General features: G+C 41.2%; 1 protein-coding gene across 1 annotated transcript; it reads right to left on the bottom strand.

Annotated features, from left to right (window-relative positions):
* Positions 1–257: 257 nt before the first annotated feature.
* Positions 258–1,841, bottom strand: LOC145403154 (uncharacterized). Its single transcript, XM_080274975.1, has 3 exons — positions 1,830–1,841; positions 823–900; positions 258–581 (listed from the first exon to the last, which is right to left on the bottom strand). Exons 1-3 carry the CDS (start codon positions 1,839–1,841, stop codon positions 258–260), a joined length of 414 nt encoding a protein of 137 aa, XP_080131101.1.
* Positions 1,842–20,410: the final 18,569 nt, after the last annotated feature.

The raw sequence follows: 20,410 nt of genomic DNA, 5'->3' as shown, positions 1-20,410 counted from the left end.
GGACCGAGCGTGACAATACATTGCAATGTACCCATATGTTACCGGGGTGAAGCAAGTTACAAGAATTACTTCTGACAGTAAATAAAATGAGTGCGACAGCATGTTTTAAGAAGAACAATTCACTGGATGAGATAAAACACTCTTTTGCATTGGTGAAAAATGTTTAATAAATAGGAAAATAAATAATTACAGCTGGAGTGACAGGAACACAGATAAGACGTCAACAAAATCCCTTTCCTTGGATTCCTTCAGATAATTTAGTTGGACTCGTTGGAGTCATAGTAGCGGCGCTGGGGAGGAGCGTAGCGGCGAGACTCTCGGGACTCGAAGGATGACTCATAGGATCTGGAGTCGAAGGAGGCCTCACCAGAGTATTTGACGTCAGCAATGTAGCCATCGTCACCGTCCACGTAGTAGGTCACCGTCTGGCGGCGACCGTCGGGAAGCAGGGCATAGTACGACCCCTGGGTGTTGTCACCGTCGCGGGCCTCCTGGTGGCCGTAGTGGTTCTCGGAAGATTCGTCACTCACGGCCCACTGGAAGTCGTACTTAGCCTCGCTGGACTCATAGGACTCAGCAGACTGTAAACAGAAAATGCCTTTTCCTTTCAATATACGTGAGTGCAGTTTAGGTTCTCAAAGTATCAGCTATATACAGTGGTAAATATAAGATAAAATAAAATAATGAATAAAAACATAAATAAACTGGCCTTCTTAAAATATTCTTGGACTGAGTAAAAGTATAAGGTGGTTCACTTTTTTTATCTTCAGGTGCAATTTCCGAAACACAGAGAATAATACTAAAACAACAGTTGTTACTGACCCGGGAGGAGGCGCCGTAGCCACGGAATTCGCCACTGTCGGCAGCAGCCATGGCAGCCACGCCCAGCAGGATGAGGATCTGGGAACATAAGAAATGGAAAATTATTACTTCCCGAATAAATACTAAATATAACTAAACAAAAACGTTGAGCTCTTCTGGATGTTTTATGTAGTTTCTATGGCTGATTATATATATATATATATATATATATATATATATATATATATATATATATATATATATATATATATATATATATACACGTGTGTGTGTGTGTGTGTGTGTGTGTGTGTGTGTGTGTGTGTGTGTCAGTATACTGAAGAGCAGGTCAGCGTATCTGCTAGGGATGTGGAGTGGAGGCTGATGTGATATGAAACGGAAAGAGGTCTACAATGAAATAATCGACTCTATGAAGTACCGGTAAGTTAAAAATGAAGGACTAAGAAGGGGTGCTGAATTCAAGACAGAACAAGGAAGAAGTGAGGGGTGAATATGGATGAGGAGTAAATGAAGAAGGAATGTGAGTGATATGCTGCGGGAGGAGCCTTTACAGTAGACGATAGAACATTATGGGTTTAGTTTTCATCTTTGGAGAATATATCATGTAGATCATAACAATTTGAGGGTGTAATTTTCGACGTCGGTCAGTACAGTATATCAATGGACTTAATTATGAAAAACATAACGATTTATCATCCCTTTTACCACTATGAAATCTTTAACGCTTTAATTATAGTAACTCCGGACGACGATATTAAGCATCGCGGAATTTTTTGGAACTAAATGAGATAGGTATAAGCCTTCAAAACTAGGAGTTCTTTCCTTAGTCGAATAACATTGTATGCTCCACCACATCAAAAAATCAAGTGACGTCCAGCCGGCTGAAAAAAGGTAATTCTACACTTTACTCTTTATCTTACAGTTGATGTAGCCTGCAGCGTATCACTATAATTTTCGTTTTGTCACTAGTTTTCAGTCACCACGTCATACAACAGAACCTAATCTACCTTTGCGTTCATTGTTGTGTGTAGGCAGGTGCAGACTTAACTAACTAGGCCTCTGCTCGCATCCCTTTATATACCCACACCCGCCTTCACCTCCACCACCTTACTCACCACTCTCTGCTTCCGCTTTTCTCTGCGCGTAGCCTCTGATCTTCAAGTTTTTTACATCTTTAGCACTAGTTCTTGAAACTGAGAGGCAAACTTGTTCTACGATCTTTCACTCAGTGTGGTAGTATTAGTAATATGCGACTAAAGTGTCTGAAAGCGTAAAAAGTAGAATGGCATAGTATCCTACTTACGCAAGAAACCAGTTTAGCCACTTCAGACCAAGTACGTCGTTTGCCACTACATGTGACTTTCAGTTTCAAGGAGACCGTGGCGAGGAGGGGTTAATAAAAGTTAAATCTTACTTCCCCACTTCGAAAAATCTCTTTCAAACATAATATCCTTGCCTGGTGGTAGCAACAATGGAATTAATGTCGCCAAACTAAAGGTATTAAGAGTCGATCACTGGAATTGGCAACTTTCTCAGGGAAGTGGTTGTTTCTGAAATAAAAAATAATACTAATAATGAGACAAGTTTAATTACTTCCGTCACGAAAAGTGCAAGGTAAGTTTGTCATCCTGTCTCTATATTATTTCATTGCTTGATTGAGTATATGTGATGTCTTTTTATTTTATTTCTTGACCAAGTATCTACAATATATTCTTAAAAATGAAGCTGAATGCATAAACTTTTCTCTCCATCACTTCACGGACTTTTGGTGTCTAGGTTCATCATTAAAGGAGTTTTAGTATCTCTCCAGGCAAAACCTTGCTTTTATATACCTTTTTATTAAGTCTGTCTGGCCCTTCCACTGATCCAAAATTAATGATTCTTTCCCTCACCCTCAACCCACCGAACAAAAATAAAATAATAAATAATTTTGTCACTAATCTCTGGTGACCGTTGTATTTTTAAGCTTTGAGGCAAAAATAAAGCTTAACTGTTGTGCTGCCAGCCACTCACACAGTGCCCGACCTATCATAATGAAAACAATGCTGGTATGCTTGTTATTTTTTAGGATATTGTGAAATGAATATAAATAAAACTTAATCACATCGTTACAAATGAAGATTCCTGATCACTTTGTCCACAGGTTCTCACTGACCTTCTCATAGTCAGGAAAACTCTAGAATTCTGTTTCAACTAACGCCACACAGCTTTATTCAGCAGAGGTGAATAAAAAAAAAAAAAAAGTATTACTGCTATTACTATTAATCCTGTCCTGGTCGGGAAGACTCTAGAATTGTGTTCAAGCTAATACTAGACGATTATATTTACCTCAGGATGAGTTACAGCCTCAGAATGTTGCAGTCATCCCCCTTTAACTCTCCCTGCGCAAAATGAACATCATGACGTTTTCTGTGTATGCTGACCTCTCTGGTACACTTTAGCCACTGCTGCACAGATCAGTTTCATACTATCGGCGGGCCAGACGATTTAACAGGTCTAGAATATATAGGGGTTTTATGTGTTCCTACCGGTCTGTTGCATATCTTAAAATCTGAAAATGGAACTACGGCTGAGTTTTCTTTCCTATACCTTTCATGATATCCCTTCTCTTATCGTGACCACATAATGGTAACCATATGTAAGTGCACAATTTATTTTCATGCACAAGACACTGTTCCCAAAATATTTCTGTGCCTCAGCAATTAATTAAATGGGCAGTGAAGTTGGATAATGAGGAAATGGAAAATGTGAGTGCATTTATGTACTTGGGTAGTGTAATGACTAACGATGGAAGTTCAGTGGGTGAAGTTCTTAGAAGGATACAGCATGGAATAAAGGTTGCTGGTTCATTAAAAGAAATGATAAGGAGTAGGGAAGTGAGCATGGAAGTAAAAATGTCACCGCATGATAGTGTTGTGATAACCACCACTCTTGCGTACGGAAGTGAAACTTGGACACTGTAGGAAGGACACAGATCAAGAATGAGAGCAGTGGAAATGAGTTATTTGAGAAGAGCATGTGGAGTTACATGTACTGCAGAGACAGACTGACAAATGGGAAAGTAAAGAAGAGTTGTGGTGTGGATGTGGATGTCATAGAAAGCGTAAGGAGAAATACAGTGAGGTGGTTTTGCCATGTATAGAGGATGGAGAGTGAGAGACTAACGAGGAGAGTGTATGTGAGTGAGGTGGGAAGGGGAGAGCGAGGATGAGATGGAAGGATGGAGTAGAAATATATGAGAGAGGGGGGCATATGTTTAGGGGAGGGCAGCGAAATGACAAGGGACAGGGCGACTCCTGACAGAATTAAGGCATCTGGCTATAGGTGGATATAGAGCAATTCTCACCAACCTCGACCATGCCTCACATATTTTTGTTCTGTTTCATTACCAACACTATATAATTTTCATTTAAAGCTAAAATGCAAAAAGGCAGTTTGTAAGTAAAAATCTTTCAGAACTACATAATCCTCTCACGGTAGAGACACTTCCTGTACTTTACTTCAACCGAAGCTGATGAGCGTCGTGCTGCCAGACTGGCGGGAGATGGAGAGAAACAGACTTCTGTCACGTGCAAGAGATTCGCTATGATAAAACAAGGAGAGGTATCTCATGGAAATCGCTGAGGAGGCAGAGGGTGGCTTTATGGATATGACATTGGAACTGGTCATCATCCCCAGAAGAAGCTCCGCTCCCAACCCATCTCCCAGGCTAATTCAGTTCGAACAGCAAGGGCGGATGAATATGGTATTTGTTGGACTGATTACTGAAAGTAGTTGAACATAATAAGAGTCCACCAGTGTAGAGCTACCACTGCCTGACATGCAACTACTGACCGGTCCACCAGCCGACGATGCCGTGTATATATGAAATCGGAAATTTTATGACTTGCTTGAAAATTGAGAGGGAACTGGTATTTGTGGCATCCCTGTGGAACTGATTATAGCTGTGTGCAAAACCATGATCCGTGGACTACACGCAGTCATGGAGGCCATATAGAGGACTGGTATCATTTCACCTGCCAGGACAAGAGACTTGGTTATTCTTGGCTTGAAGCGAAGGAATAACCAATAATGATGCAGTAATTACAGAGGCGATACAGTGTTTAGTGCACCAGACAATGCTTTGCTCATGTGCTTTTGATGAGAATGCAAGGCCAGTCGCTAAAGTTTCAGGCTCCTGAGTAGTCCGAATTCATGCCCAAGAAATCCACAGTTGACCGTATTCCAATACAATGAATTCTTTGAAACGGAGTCTTGAGTTTTTTCAGGGACTGCTAATAGCGTGTGCTGGTTTTAAAAAGGAATAACATTTTGATTTACTAAACCGGAAGGCACTGTCGGAACTCATGCAGTTCCATGGGTCCTCCTCACATCAGGACTACTGTACATTCAAACACTGAGATTGCTGTGAAGAGAGGAGGGGGAACGCTCGATTTCTTTCCTATTGGTCCTGGAGTTGGGCAGAGATACGGCATTGGTCCATTTTTCTGCAGCAGGTGAATGGACTGGGTACCTCACCAGGCTGTAAGTCGGCATCAGTGGTATGCTGGTTGGGAATTTGATGGTTACGATCACTGACACTTCTGATGATGCAATTGTCCTTACAGAGTTGATGGAGATACTTCCGAATGCTCTCGACGACAAGGAAGCGAAACCACTGGGGCTAAACGTCTCCTGTTCCAAAGGTATATAAAATGATGAGGCAAGTGGTCATATTGGTCTGACTTGTGGTATTATGCACGCAGTCAGTTCGAGCATTCGTTGTTGTCAATATATGTGTAGAATGAAGAAAATTTGTTTCTTCAAGACACCGGTGCTCCTGTCTACTTTATGGCTGTGCGACACGGACTCTAAAAAGTAACTTAGAGCAGTGAAGGATTCCATTGGTGCTAGTGCCTTCGCACAACGATAGGGTATCACTGGCATGACGACGTGCCCGATGAGAAGTTCACCATGAGAATGAATCGACGTATATTAACTGTACGTGGCAAGGTTCACTGAAGTTGAGCCTGCTCAACGAGTCAACCCAAGGTTGAGACCAAGGGGAAGGCCACAGAACTCATGGTTCGAGGTAGTCGTTGCTGCCCGTTGGGGGATTCTTAGAGAGAATGTGTTGCTACCTTAAGCCAAGTGCGAGGGGACCTTTGTACGTGGAGTCAGAAGGAAAGTGAGGACATACGCCCAGCAGAATTTGCCTTGAGTGACCAAAAAACTCCAAAGAATTATATTCTGCTGAGTGATTCGTTGAAACCTGAGAAGTTAAATGTTGTTTCCATTAACCGTCTCGTGGTCGGGACAACTTTAGTATTCCAGCAAATGACAGACTGTTTTATTCAGCAGAGAGTGATTCACTGGAACCTGAGAGATTTGAAAGAGTAATATGAGAAAATCAGGATAAGACATTCATTTCATCGGTATTTCGCCCACTTTATAAGCAACAAAGAGAATCGATGATGGAATCTCCCATTTCTTTTTTGCCACTTCTCCCTTTGTCTTTGTGGAACAAATGATTTTTTTCGAACTCGCATACATATTCTGTGAAAATGCAGTGAGCAGCTCTTCTAAACATCCTGAGCTTCTTACAAGAAGAGAGAGCGAACGAAAAATCTTAACCTTGTCCTTCGAGGCCATCAAATAAGACAAATCATGCAAGTGGTTTTTTGATCTGCTTTGTTACGAAGATCCGGCTTTTAGTTTTCCTTACTATTGCTAATTGATTTTTGTCAGCTGAAGATTCACTTTTGGATCTGGAGACATTAAATACAGCCCATAGTGCCCACTGCAATACACAGGTGTTATCCTTAACTGAACAAGACAAAAGACACCTTTGATAACCGCACCAACCCATGTAGTATTGTAACGGGAAAGAATTCGTTTTTTCTGGGGGGGAGGTGGAGAGGTGAATCCCTGGGTTCCACACTCTATAAACTTGAATGAAGGTCATCTACTGTGTAAACCTGCGTGTACCTGCGTCAGATTTATGACGTAGTCCTCCCTGAGGGCATTTACCCCCGTGAGGGCTGGTCATCGTGGTCCCAGCCTGACTAAAACATGGCTATAATGAACTTTTACCAGTATGCAAAGTTTCTTGCTCCTAGGATAAAAGCCATGACTGTCCATAAAGGCTTTAGCTAGGACTCCCGCCCCCTTCCCCCATGGGGGATACCTTTGGGGGGTCTCGTCTGCCTAAAATGTGACCCCAGTAAAGATGCACCATTATGCAAAGTTTCATGGTCGTAGGTAATATATATCATCATCATCATCATCATCATCATCATCATCAACCATTACAAGTCCACTGCTGAACAAAGGCCTCCCCCAACCTTCTCCACGAATTCCTTGACTGATCAATCTCTGCCACGTTTTCCCTGCAAATTTCTCTATCTCATCTCTCCACCTCCTGTCTGGCCTTTTTCTTTTGCGCTTACAATCTCTTGGTGTCCAGTCAGTCAGCCTCTTGCTCCATAGGTTATCCTTTATTCTTGCTACATGGCCTGCCCACCTCCATTTCTGTTCTTTTATAACTTTATAATATCTTTGACTTTAGTGTGCTCTCTCACCCAAGTTGATCTTTTCCTGTCTCTTAAAGATATTTCCAACACTGACCTTTCCATTGCTCTCTGATAACGGATTAATTTATTTTCCATCGATTTTGTCAGTTTCCAGGTCTCACAGCCATACGTCATAGCTGGAATTATATATTCATTATATCCTTTCGTTTCATACAAACTGGCAAGCTACTTTTCATAATGTCTCTATGTTTACCGAAAGCTTGCCATTCAATTGTAATACCGTCTTCTTATTTTGCTATCATTCTCTTTCGTTAATTTTAGTATTTGTCCCAAGTAATTGTACTCCTCGACTTCTTCAAGAATTTCTCCGCTTATTCTGATGACGATCTTTGGTGTTTGTGGATTAAACATTACTTTAGTTTTACTTCGGTTCATCTTCAGTCCTACTTTCAGACTTTCTCTGTTCAGGTCATTCAACATTTCTTGCAATGCCTCCGCTGTTTCTGAGATTAGGACAATGTCATCTGCAAATCTTAAATGGTTTAGCTTTTCTCCATCAATGTTCACTCCTTTGTTTTCCCAGTCTAGCTTTCTGAAAATACTTTCTAGGCATGCTGCAAATAATTTTGGTGAAATTGTATCTCCCTGACGCACGCCTTTCTCAACTTTAAATTTTTCCGAGTCCTTATGTAATTCAACTGTAGCAGTTCCCTCTTTCTATATGTTTTCGAGCAGTTTTACAATGTTCTCATTCTCTCCTTGTTCTCGCAATGAATTTATAATTGCTATGTGCTCCACTGAGTAGAAAGCCTTTTCGTCATCAACAAAACCTAAGCACAGTGGTTTATTATATTCTGCAGTTTTCTCAATTAGCCGATTCATCGTGTGTTGATCAGTAGTATATATATATATATATATATATATATATATATATATCTATATATATATATATATATATATATATATATATATATATATATATATATATGTGTGTGTGTATGTGTGTGTGTGTGTGTGTGTGTGTGTGTGTGTGTGTGTGTGTGTGTGTGTGAGGTGGAAGTGATCTCATTGGCCCTCCTATCTGACTACACTTGGCCATCAACTGATTTTAACCTCATAAATAAGATGAAACACTAATATGGCATGTGTCCGATACCTACGGGCGTTTTTACTGCACATAGGAACGACCTCTCGTAGTGAAAGCGTTAAAGAAGACTATATCAATCCCGCAGCAATAAAGATATCTCACACGTTGAATGACATCGATAGAGAGAAATAGGAAAAACAGGATGATACATTTTCAGACCAAAAGGTTAGAGGGATTAGGGATCTTCATTAGATTATTGCTAAACGAGAAAAAAAAAAAATGAGGCTTAACAGTAGTCTAACCGAGCACTTAATATAGCTGACCTCCACACTTGCTCAAGCGTTCTGGCAACTAGTTTCTTAGAATATGGACATGTAAATTAATTCGGGTTAACATTTTGACACTAGCCTGCTATTCGAATTATAAAAAAAAAAAAATCAGTGTAAGAAAATTAAACTTGTACAACCCTGCGAGTAACTGTAGCGTAGACAGACCTAAAACTATTGACATACAACCACAAGTGTCACAGCTGGTTTTAGTTAGTCCTCCTTTGCCGTGCGGGTATTTTCGTCACTCTGCAGCTTGTCTACGTACCTCATTAAATTTTGCAGATTAGAACAATGCAGGCTCTACATTCATTCCAAAACACTTCTTCGTGACTAGCAACGTATTCTACTGCTAGTCTCCTGTTACGACTCAGTGGCAGGTTAGGACATTACTACGGCTCTACATCATGTCCAGAGTACTTATTTGTAGATTAGTACAGTGTTCTAATGCTAATCTCTTGTTACTTCATAACTGCAGCATAAGACAGTATTACAGCTCTTCTCCTCTAGAGCACTTCTTCCTGACTAGCACCATACTTTAGTTTCAGTGCCTTGTTACAGCCCCAATATTCAAGGTAGTGAGAGGCCAATTTTGAGCCAAGTTAAAGCGGGCAGAGGATAATGATATAAGCCGACTAAGATAAAAATAAACACTTGACCAGAATAAGGCCAATGCTACGATGAGGCAAACCGCCGCCCGACGCATGGTCCCGGGAAGTAGGGGATGGGGGAGGTGGGTTAGGAAAGGGGGATTGAGGAGGAGAGGTAAAGGGGACCTGCAAAAGAAGGGAGGTGAGGTGTAGGAGGATGGGAGGTTAGTAAGGGGGAGAAGGAGGAGGGAAGGGAGGGTAGGATAAAGGAAGGAGAGAAAGGGATGAGAGGAAGGGTGGAGAGAGGGAAGAAGGGAGGAAGGTAAGGGCGTATGTGAGGAGTGGGGGAGGAGGAAAGGATTAGGAGGAGGAAGGAGGGAGGGGGTAGATGAGAGCAGGGAGGGAGTCGGGGAGGAAGGGTGGGATGGACTGGACCGGCTTGGGTGTGGACTATGTTGAAAGCTTTACCTGAGGGCATTTAACCTTCTCACTGCCACGGACGCACTTAGGGCACTCCACCCAGACTAAATCCAGACTATTTCAACGAGGTGAGGGAAACTGCTGCTTCACACGTTGACAAGGAACGTTTTTTATCTTTTCACTGCTGAGAGAGAGAGAGAGAGAGAGAGAGAGAGAGAGAGAGAGAGAGAGAGTTAGGGAAGGTATGAAATTAAGATATAAGAGAGTATTCATTTTCAGCGAGCTCAAATGCATTAAAAATATGTCAATATGAATCCACAGATTTGATGTAATCTGTTTCAGCACAATGAACAGTTTTTATTTATTTATTCATATATTCATTTACTTGGTCCTGTTAAGCTATTTTAATCGCCATAGGAGGAGACTTTTCAGATGGATGAGATTATATGTAACCTCCCTTAACTCCTTCAGTACCAGACGCCTCCAATAAACTAAAAATAAAAAATGAAAGCACCAAGAATTGTGTTAAAAAGGGAGTGAAAATGGCACCTTTGCTAGCTGCACACACCCTACATTACTCAAAGGGGAAGAAATAATACTGTACTGATTGAACACTTTAATAGTACCATTCTGGGTCACGAGTCACATCAATGCATATATCTATACCCTTTCTACTCTCACCTGGCCTAAAATTGCCGCCTCTTCATCTTGAATGTTGTAACTTCATTAACACTAGAATATGCCGTAGAAAGGAGGTGTTGTTGCAATGTCTTATTCTGCCACCGAGCTAAGTAAAAATAAGCTGCAAAATGAGGAATTATGTGTGAAGTAGGAATCCAAACACTATAGCCTACCAAGTGCTGTGTCCTGCCCCCCTGTGTTATATTTATGTTTATTGTGGCACTAGTAATCTTATATTATTTACCTCTCTCTCTCTCTCTCTCTCTCTCTCTCTCTCTCTCTCTCTCTCTCTCTCTCTCTCTCTCTCTCTCTCTCTCTCTCTCTCTCTCTCTCTCTCTCTCTCTCTCTCTCTCTCAGTGTTTATGTGTGTGTGTGTGTGTGTGTGTGTGTGTGTGTGTGTGTGTCTTTGTCTGCCTGTCTTTCTGTCTGTCTCTGTCTGTCTGCGTCTGTGTGTGTTTGTGTATGTGTGTATGTGTCTGTCTGAATGATTGCGTGTGTGTGTGTGTGTGTGTGTGTGTGTGTGTGTGTGTGTATTTATAGGACAGGCCCCGTCCAACACACCCCATGAGTCCTATACCGCATCCTAGAAAAACGTACAAAAAAGCAGAGTGAGTGAGTGAGTGAGGAAGTGAGTTAGTTTAGTTTACCATAAATATATAACCACATGCTCGCTCTTGTATGTGTGTACACTTGGATTGGGGTGTATGTGCCTATGGATGTTTATGTGTGTGTACGTATGTGAATGAGTGTGTGTGTGTGTGTGTGTGTGTGTGTGTGTGTGTGTGTGTGTGTGTGTGTGTTTGTGTCTGTCTGTCTGTCTGTCTGTCTGTCTGTCTGTCTGTCTGTCTGTCTGTGTCATTGTCTGTGTCTGTGTCTGTGCGGGGGCGAGAGCAGATATTTGCCCTATGACCTGTAACACAAGCAAAGACAACAGTGACCTCCAAAATGTACTCTTTCGGTCACTCCTTCTTCTTCACGTCCTCCAATCTATGCCACAGCCTAATAAGATCGTGCTAAGCGAACCTGTGATATTTAGGCAGGTTGGAAGGCGTGTAATAATACGAGTACTTTAGTAGGTCGGAGCCTCAGATGTGTACTGTATGTGAATTACTGGCTGTACTCTCACTACACTTGTTCACGATTACGGTTAGAAGTCGATTTCACTGTTCATGGAGAGAGACAAACAGACAGACAGAGACAGTGAGACAGACACAGACAAATAGACAGACAGACAGATAAAAAGACAGACATAGAGGTAGGTTGGAGAACAAGGATTGAGGAGAAAAGGGCAATAATGATACAATAAAGGTGGGTTAGAGAGAGAGAGAGAGAGAGAGAGAGAGAGAGAGAGAGCGAAAGTGATGTGGAGCGTCTGGCGTAGAAATGAAGGTCAAGAGTAAAGCTACACATGTCTGAGGCCACTTAATTACCCCACTCCTCTCTCTCTCTCTCTCTCTCTCTCTCTCTCTCTCTCTCTCTCTCTCTCTCTCTCTCTCTCTCTCTCTCTCTCTCTCTCTCTCTCTCTCTCTCTCTCTCTCTCTCTCTCTCTCTCTCTCTCTTCCAAGTATGTCATTCTGTAATATCAGAGTTTATCACTATCAAAACTACTCCCCAGCGAAATGTCTCTCTCTAGAACCACAGAATGATAAAAGCACAATAATGAGAGAGAAGAAAAAAACATCACTCCACAAAGACAAGACTCTGCCTGATAATCTGGAACTGGCTTTACGACGCATAATTTGTAGCTGTGTGTGTGTGTGTGTGTGTGTGTGTGTGTGTGTGTGTGTGTGTGTGTACTCATTACCAGTCTAAATCTGTCGACGTGTTCGGTACATATTTCGAAATCTTAGCGCCTATTTAATCAATTTTATCCTATAACTATTTTCACATTTATCAGACTATTTTTAGACGATTTTTTTGAGAACATGTGAACGATTTGCAAACTGAAGAGGCTTGATACAGTCTTCATAATTCATCCAGGTCATTAGGATAGATTTTTTTCGTGTGCATAATCGTCTAGGGATAACAGGAGAAAAACACACTACATCCTCCTAGTAAAGGTATTAAATTGTCCATGTGTTTGGACTGTGTTTTAAAAGCAGGATATGGAATTATACTTACGGTCGGGACCATATTTTAGAATCATGCAGCAGAATTTACGTTACATTTATTTTTCACAAGCATAAGGTAGAATTAATGTAGCACTTGGTCTTCATGCTACGATTATGTTGCAGAATCAAAGTTGCATTCAAACTCAATTATAGAAGCATGTTGCAGAATTATAGTTACGTTTGTAATGCATTTTCTGTCTATCTATCTATCTATTGCCGGACGCCTCAATCACGTGACGGGTGGCCACAAACAAATCGCCTCCCTGTCATCCGGTCCCCCGCCATTTGACTGCCCTGCTCCCATCTCACATCCCCCTTCCTCATACACCTCTCTACTCCATCCATCCACCTCTTCTTCTCACATCCCCCTTCCTCATACACCTCTCTACTCCATCCATCCACCTCTTCTTTGTAATTCCACTCCCTCTCCCCACCTTCACCTCACTCACATACTCTCCTCGTTAGCCTCTCGCACTCCATCCTCTCCACACGGCCAAACCACCTCAATCTATTTTTCCTAACGCTTCCTATCACATCCATATCCACTCCACAACGCCTTCACTTCCTTATTTGTCAGTCTCTCCATGTAACTCCACATGATTGGGGAGAAAGTGGCAATAATGATACAATAAAGGTGGGTTAGAGAGAGAGAGAGAGAGAGAGAGAGAGAGAGAGAGATGTGGAGCGTCTGGCACAGATCTGAGGTTCAAGAGTAAAGCTACACATGGGTGAGGCCACTAAATTACCTCTCTCTCTCTCTCTCTCTCTCTCTCTCTCTCTCTCTCTCTCTCTCTCTCTCTCTCTCTCTCTCTCTCTCTCTCCAGAGTAAATCATCCCGTAATATCAGAGTTTATCACTATCAAAACTACTCCCCAGCGAAATGTCTCTCTCTAGAACCACAGAATGATAAAAGCACAATAATGAGAAAGAAGAAAAAAAATCACTCCACGAAGACAAGACGCTGCCTGATAATCTAGAACTGGCTTTACGACGCACAATTGTAGCTGTGTGTGTGTGTGTGTGTGTGTGTGTGTGTGTGTGTGTGTGTGTGTGTGTGTGTGTACTCATTACCAGTCTAAATCTCTCGACGTGTTCGGTACATATTCCGAAATCTTAGCGCCTATTTAATCAGTTTTATCCTATAACTATTTTCACATTTATCAGACTATTTTCAGACGATTTTTTTGAGAACATGTGAACAATTTGCAAACTGGAGAGGCTTGATACATTCTTCATAATTCATCCACGTCATTAGGATAGATTTTTTTCGTGTGTATAATCGTCTAGGGATAACAGGAGAAAAACACACTACATCCTCCTAGTAAAGGTTTTAAATTGCTCATGTGTTTGGACTGTGTTTTAGAAGCAGGATATGGAATTATACTTTGGGTCGGGGCCATATTTTAGAATCAGGCAGCAGAATGAACGTTACTTTGAATTATATTTTGGAAGCATAAGGTAGAATTAATGTAGCGCTTGGTCTTCATGCTACGATTATGTTGTAGAATCAAAGTTGCATTCAAACTCTATTTTAGAAGCACGTTGCAGAGTTAAAGTTACGATTGCAATATATTTTCTATCTATCTATTGCCAGAACCCTGAATCCCGTAATGGGTGGCCACAAACAAATCGCCTCCATCTCACCCGGTCCCCCACCATTTCATTGTCCTGCTCCCAGCTCTTGTACTCCATCCTCTTCACGTGGCCGAACCAACTCAATGTATTTCTCCTAAAACTTTCTATCATATCCACATCCACACCATAACGCCTTCACGTCCTCATTTGTCCTGCTGTCTCTTCATGTAACTCCACATGCATCTCTCAGATAGCTCATTACATATTTTAAGAGCATGATATTGAATTAAAGGTTACGGTTGGAATATGTTTCGTATCACTGTGCTTATTCATATTTGTCGATGTGTTAGAATTATATTGTAGGGAAAAAATCCTTTACAGATGGAGTGCTGCGCTGCAAGATATAGTTAGTTTACCTTAACTTGGTGGAATTTTCGTCCTTTTGCGATATATTAACCATAGCTCAGTGGCAGAATAAGACATTGGTACGGCCCTCCATCCTCTCCATAGCAGTTCTCCTTCACATGCATCATACAGTATCGACACGTTAATATTTTCATACAGCTCAACATTTAAGACGGGGAGATGGCAACTTGAGGCTTGGGTAATACGAACAGAGGGCAGTGTGTGGTGACGATGACCCGAATGTGGTAGAGAAATATATCACTTGTATTATATGTGTCACAGAGGCCTTCTTTCTCTTTAGTTAAGGAAGGTTTATATTACCTATTCGTAACCAATTTATTATTTTTTTTAATGCAAAGAATAAAGGACCAAAGGCAAAGGGTCTGCAAATTACTCTTTCCAAGAAAAAATACAAAAACAAGATAACAGAGAGCACAATTCAAGATCCGTTCATTTCGAGATGCCTGAACACACTGCATATAAAGGACTAGAGATCGTAGGCAGTAGGAAAAACACACACAGGGAGACAGGTCTAGGGTTGACCTGTTGCATACATGAAGGACTGAGAGCAGCGGTTAACTCTTGCATTATTTGTACATGTAGCATAACATATTCCTTTGCATGGTATCTGTTGCAATATATTTAGCATTAAAAAGGATTAAATAATGTACTTGAGGATGCTGTGGTATAATATTACGAGATAAGTCGCTAAGAAACAGGTGTTAGTAAGCCACCTAAGATGTCGAGAAAACCGGTTTAAGAGTCACACGTAATGTTGCCTCAGTCTATATTGAAAAAAAAATCAGGCTAAAACTTGGTACTATTAAACTATTCAGGGAAAAAAGAAGAATAAGCAAACCGGACCTACATATTCAAGTGAAGAATTGCAGGGTTAATTGACCTGCTGTTTATGAAAGGGAGAGACAGACAGACAGAGAGACAGACAGAGTGTGTGTAAAATATCCAACCAGCTAATAAAAAGAGATTCTATTTTAATCCCATTATAGAAACATATCCATAGTGATATAATATGAGACAAGGATCACTAAAAGAATATCCAGCTTATGAGTGATGTGTCGCATGTTTGTCACCGATTCTGTGCTTGCAAAGGATAACTTAAGATTACACTATCAAACAAAACCAGTGATTCAATATTACTACATTTATTGACCTATTTGAGTATTAGTTGTCATATCGCTACATTTCACTGGTGATAAATTATTACTTAATATGTTTAGAAATAGCGCTACACAGAGGAAAGGAGGACCGAATAGAATCAAGGCATAAATGGTGAAACAGAAGACGCTGGATGTGGACACCGGTTAGGAGGAAGATACGACGAATACAAGCCTGCAGAAGGAGAAATGTTAGGAATAGGGTAGGACAGATACAAAACACATACAGTGAAACTGTAATAAGTGATCATCTGACTCGTGGAGACTGGTGTTGCTTGTGCGCACCCACCCATACAACTCGTAGGCAGTCGTGGGGCTCGTATCAGTCATTCCAGAGCCTCTTCAGGATGTGGGGCCAGTATCAAATCAGTCGAGCCAACTAGTCTTCCATATACTTATCTGTGCATTGTCCTACCGCAGTTCCTTAGCCGCGGTGTTGTTCTTGGCTCACACATCACCGGCCCTTCTCTCCTTTTCTTCTTCCCAGCTCGTAACCTCTTTTTTCTTCCACCTTCTCCCTCATTCTTCCCCCTCCTTTCTTCCTTTCCTAATACCCTCCTTCCTTCTCGTCTTCCCACTTCTTCTCCCTCCTCCTCTTTCCCCTTCCGTGCCCTCTTCTCTTTTCTTCTCCTTCTCCTTGATATTTCTTTCCCTTCCAGTTTCTTCCTTCTCTTACCATTTGTCTTTCTTTCGCTTCCTTCTCCCAACCCTTACCTTCTCTCCTCTTCCTTTTCTTCTCTCCTCATCCACTGTTATTTTCCTCACGTTTCCTCCTCTTCCTACTCCTCCGAGTCTCTCGATTCCCTTCTAGTCCTTCCTTCTCCTCTCTAGTCACTGCCATTCAAATATCTAAATGAAATGATTTGTCCTCTATAACGTGCAAACCTCTCATTACAAAAAATTAACATGTTCAGTCAGTTAACGTAATTTTTCAGTGTATTCTTGCTACTTTCATCTGATTTTATTTTACTTTGAGGGATATTACTTCTTGTGAGATGGTTAGAAAATGGTATATCTGTCTCCTCTGTTTCTAAATGCATCTTCTGAGCTGAGCAGAATCGTTAGAAGAATAATGTATAAAAGGTGACATTAGACTGAATAGGGTAATTTCCCTCTCTCTCTCTCTCTCTCTCTCTCTCTCTCTCTCTCTCTCTCTCTCTCTCTCTCTCTCTCTCTCTCTCTCTCTCTCTCTCTCTCTCTCTCTCTCTCTCATGCGAAATGTGAAAGGATTTATTATTCTCTAGTAATACTGTGTTAACAAAGCATACAGTCCCAGTCACCCTTTACTAGTCAAACAGATATCGTCTTTATCAGAACAGAAACTGAAATTTAGTATCTTAAACCCCTACAACCAGATGGCGCCACTTACATTTTATATTTACTTTTACCAAGTTTTTAATTCACTAAAGGAAAGTGCTCTTGTAGTGAAAGAGTTACTGACAGGATTTTCTCTCTCTGGGGCCTCTCGGGTGCACGGAGAATTAAGGTCAATAAATCTTCATTGTAATAAAAGAATGAAGAGTTGTTCCATTTACCTGTGATTGACATTTTATTTCATTAGGACTGTACTCACACGTGCGGCTGTGGGCAACACCTCCCCCTGCACTAGAAATTATTGCAATACTTCGGCGTTTATCTCACATGTTGAACCCTAACCTTTAGCGGCCAGCCAGTCAACTCACTTTTCTCTAAGGTCATTTTTTCCTTTGACACTGACGTCGGCAATGAGGTGGGTCAGTTTATTTTTTGCTCACTTCATCACCCCGAGTATGTCTTTTATATTTTAGTCTTGCTGTTATCAGAGAAATTTATTTAGCTTCAGGGAAGATCTCTGGCTGTGAGAGGGTTCATGCAAATAGTTCCTACCATCTCTAGTTCGAATACTCTCTCCTATGGTGAAGAAAATTGTAGCTAGGAAGAATAATCGATCCTAAATCTCATCATAATCTGGTCAAGTTTTCATGTTTATTACAAATGATGTGTGGAAATATTAACATCAATTAATTCCTTCAAAACATAGAGCTGACCTATCATTTTGTGGTTATGAAGATAGTAGAGGTCAAGACGAGTAATTTCGATTCGATTCAAGCTGAGGTGAACAAATTTGAGAGTCGTATTATTTCAAACGCTTGCTCAATTTAAATCTGTTAAGTGAAATGTTACATGAGCTTACCCAAGATTTTTATAACTGATCGGTTTTTGTTTCCAATTTCTGTCAAAGTAAGGAAAGAAAAAGTGGTAATGAAACTGGTGGGGACATTTTGGACTGCTGGGTGACTGACTTCTTTTCACTTCCCATTACGAATCTCAACTCTCACTGAAGCCTCCTGGTTATATCAGTTCCACGACTTGATGGCGTCCCTCTTCAGCACCAAGTTTAGGCTTATCTCCTTCAGTCCTATGCGTGTTTCTTATATCATTCTTGCTTGTATCCAGACAACTTTAATCAGCCTAGAATGAGACTTTTCGAATTTGGAGTCCAACAAATCCTTCTCACACAAAAGGTATTTTGTGCATCAATATAGTCGCCTATAAGTGGAAGGAATGTTGCCTCCCTCGCATTAGTTTACAGATATTTTTATGGCAAATGCTCAGACGAAGTTGCGTCCATTGTGCCACCTCTCCATGCATTCCCGTGTGCTACACGGGCATCTGGTAGCGCTTATGACTGGAATGTCACACAGTCATATTGCAGAACTTCTGCCTATCAGAATTCTTTCATTCCCTGAACTGCATCTCTTTGGAACTCGCTTCCCCAGAGTTGTTTCCCTCCAAACTTCAACCTACAGCTGTTCGAATCCGACTGTTACAGATATTTCATGAATGGAGGGTGACAGTAATCTGGTGTATGGATTATTATTTTTATTCATTTGTTTTTCCTTCCTATGTTCTGTTATTAAAAGAAAAAAAATAAAAGGGGGTTAAAATGAGTCACCTCACTGAAGGAGTTAATCCATACAGGCTAAATATGCACGTCTCCTTTAACACACGTACACCACCTACTACAGAAATACAAGACACTCATGAGCCGGCGGAGTGGAAGAGCGGCATTTTATGGACCACTTCACAAAATGACGTATCTCATCAGTTTTATTACTCTCAGACTATTAAACTTACAAGACAGTTTCCGAGTTAGTTATAGTCTCCATTAATCCCTTCACTGCTGGAGATCTTTATTTGTTATTTGACTGACGAAATTCCCTAAAGATAGTAAGCAGGAAAAATAAACAGCCCTCTATGACTGACGGAGTTAACACAGAGGCGGTCAGAAGCGTCGGGCATACCGCGATTTTTATGCCGCCTTCCTCATTAACGTGTCAGGGTGGACCATCAGGGTTCACACACGTTTTTCCCGCATCACTGGCGAACCCCAAGTATAGGAAGGCAATTTAGCTGAAGACAGTCCAAAGCGGGAGGGTCAGTGAGATGATCTTGCAAAAATAGGAAACGCAATCACCACGGCCCACACTTTTATTACCCCATTAGAAACACAGGTACCCAGGGATTTGCTACTGAATTTCCAGAAATTTAGGGCAAGAGTGACCATTTGTTATCCCTTGAGTGGCATTATGGCCTGTATTCTCTTCGGTTAAGAAAGCTCCCTAAAACATTTCTTAAGCGATTCAGTTTGTTTATTGCGCCTTTATGTTCTCTTCTGTGCAACATAAATCCTTCCAGTATCACCATACGCTGCATATATAACGAACAAAAGGATACAGACCACACATATCCAAAACTAAATAATATAATGATTCCCAACCAGCCCTTGGATCTATACCCTCACAGGCCATACCCATTTGGAACACCCTGAACTACTGAACCACCAGGCGCCTATTTGATTCTTATATGGATACCACCCAGCCTGGTAAACAGTTTTATTCTTTGTAGGAAAACAGTTGGCTTGTCACACGTATAAAGCCTCTTGAAGATAGCAGGAGAAGGTGGCTGTGTCGGTATAGGCTGTCTGCTAATCCACTGGACGCGGGTTCGATTCCCAGCCGGGTCAGGGAACTGGTTAAGGATTTGAACTTCGCTAAAAAAAAAAAAAAAAAAAAAAAAAACTATACTGATCTACCGTAAAGCCCGCCAACATGTACAAACACCTCCGCTCATACCAACACACCAGTACTGTATGAGACACCCCCAGCATATATTCAGTCTGGACGTTGGGTGTTAGCGCCGAAGTGGTGACATATGGAGGTGTATGATACGAAGAAGGGCTGCTAAGCCTTAGAGAAGGGGTTATTAAGCCTATGCGCACAGTCGGATGCATTAAGAAAAAAAAAAATCGGCACCGATGTGGTGACATGTGGAGGCGAATTATATCAAGAAGAGCTGCTAAGCCTTAGAGAACGTGTTATTATGTCTATGCCCAGAATCGGATGCATAAAAATAATCGACTGAGTAGATGGCAGGCTCTCCCAACTACCACCAAAGCAAGAATGTGAAGGAATATTACGGATTTTTCACTGCAACAGAAAATGAAAATGTGGTCGTTGCTTGCCAAGTATGTCAAGAAATAATAACAGATCCGACACTTTACACAACTTGATGTGGAACCTGAAAATCAATCTGTGTGATCATTATTGCCAGACTTATATGATCTTATTACTTTATTGAAAGCCACATGTGACTGCATCGTAAAGAAGGCCAGTCCAAATTAAGCAACATCTCCATTATACTGCTATAGATTAGTGTTATATTTA

Source organism: Coenobita brevimanus, chromosome 60, assembly GCF_032717465.1.
Source record: "Coenobita brevimanus isolate Jiangsu-jjx chromosome 60, ASM3271746v2, whole genome shotgun sequence".
In the NCBI taxonomy this organism is placed as follows: Eukaryota; Metazoa; Arthropoda; class Malacostraca; order Decapoda; family Coenobitidae; genus Coenobita; species Coenobita brevimanus.
The sequence above is the reverse complement of the archived record's forward strand: the minus strand, read 5'-3'. Positions and strand labels throughout refer to the sequence as shown.

Excerpts from the sequence above, each read along its gene's own strand:
- LOC145403154 (XM_080274975.1), bottom strand. Across the intron at positions 582-822 it reads GCTACGGCGCCTCCTCCCGG|TCTGCTGAGTCCTATGAGTC; the intron begins GTCAGTAACAAC and ends TTCTGTTTACAG.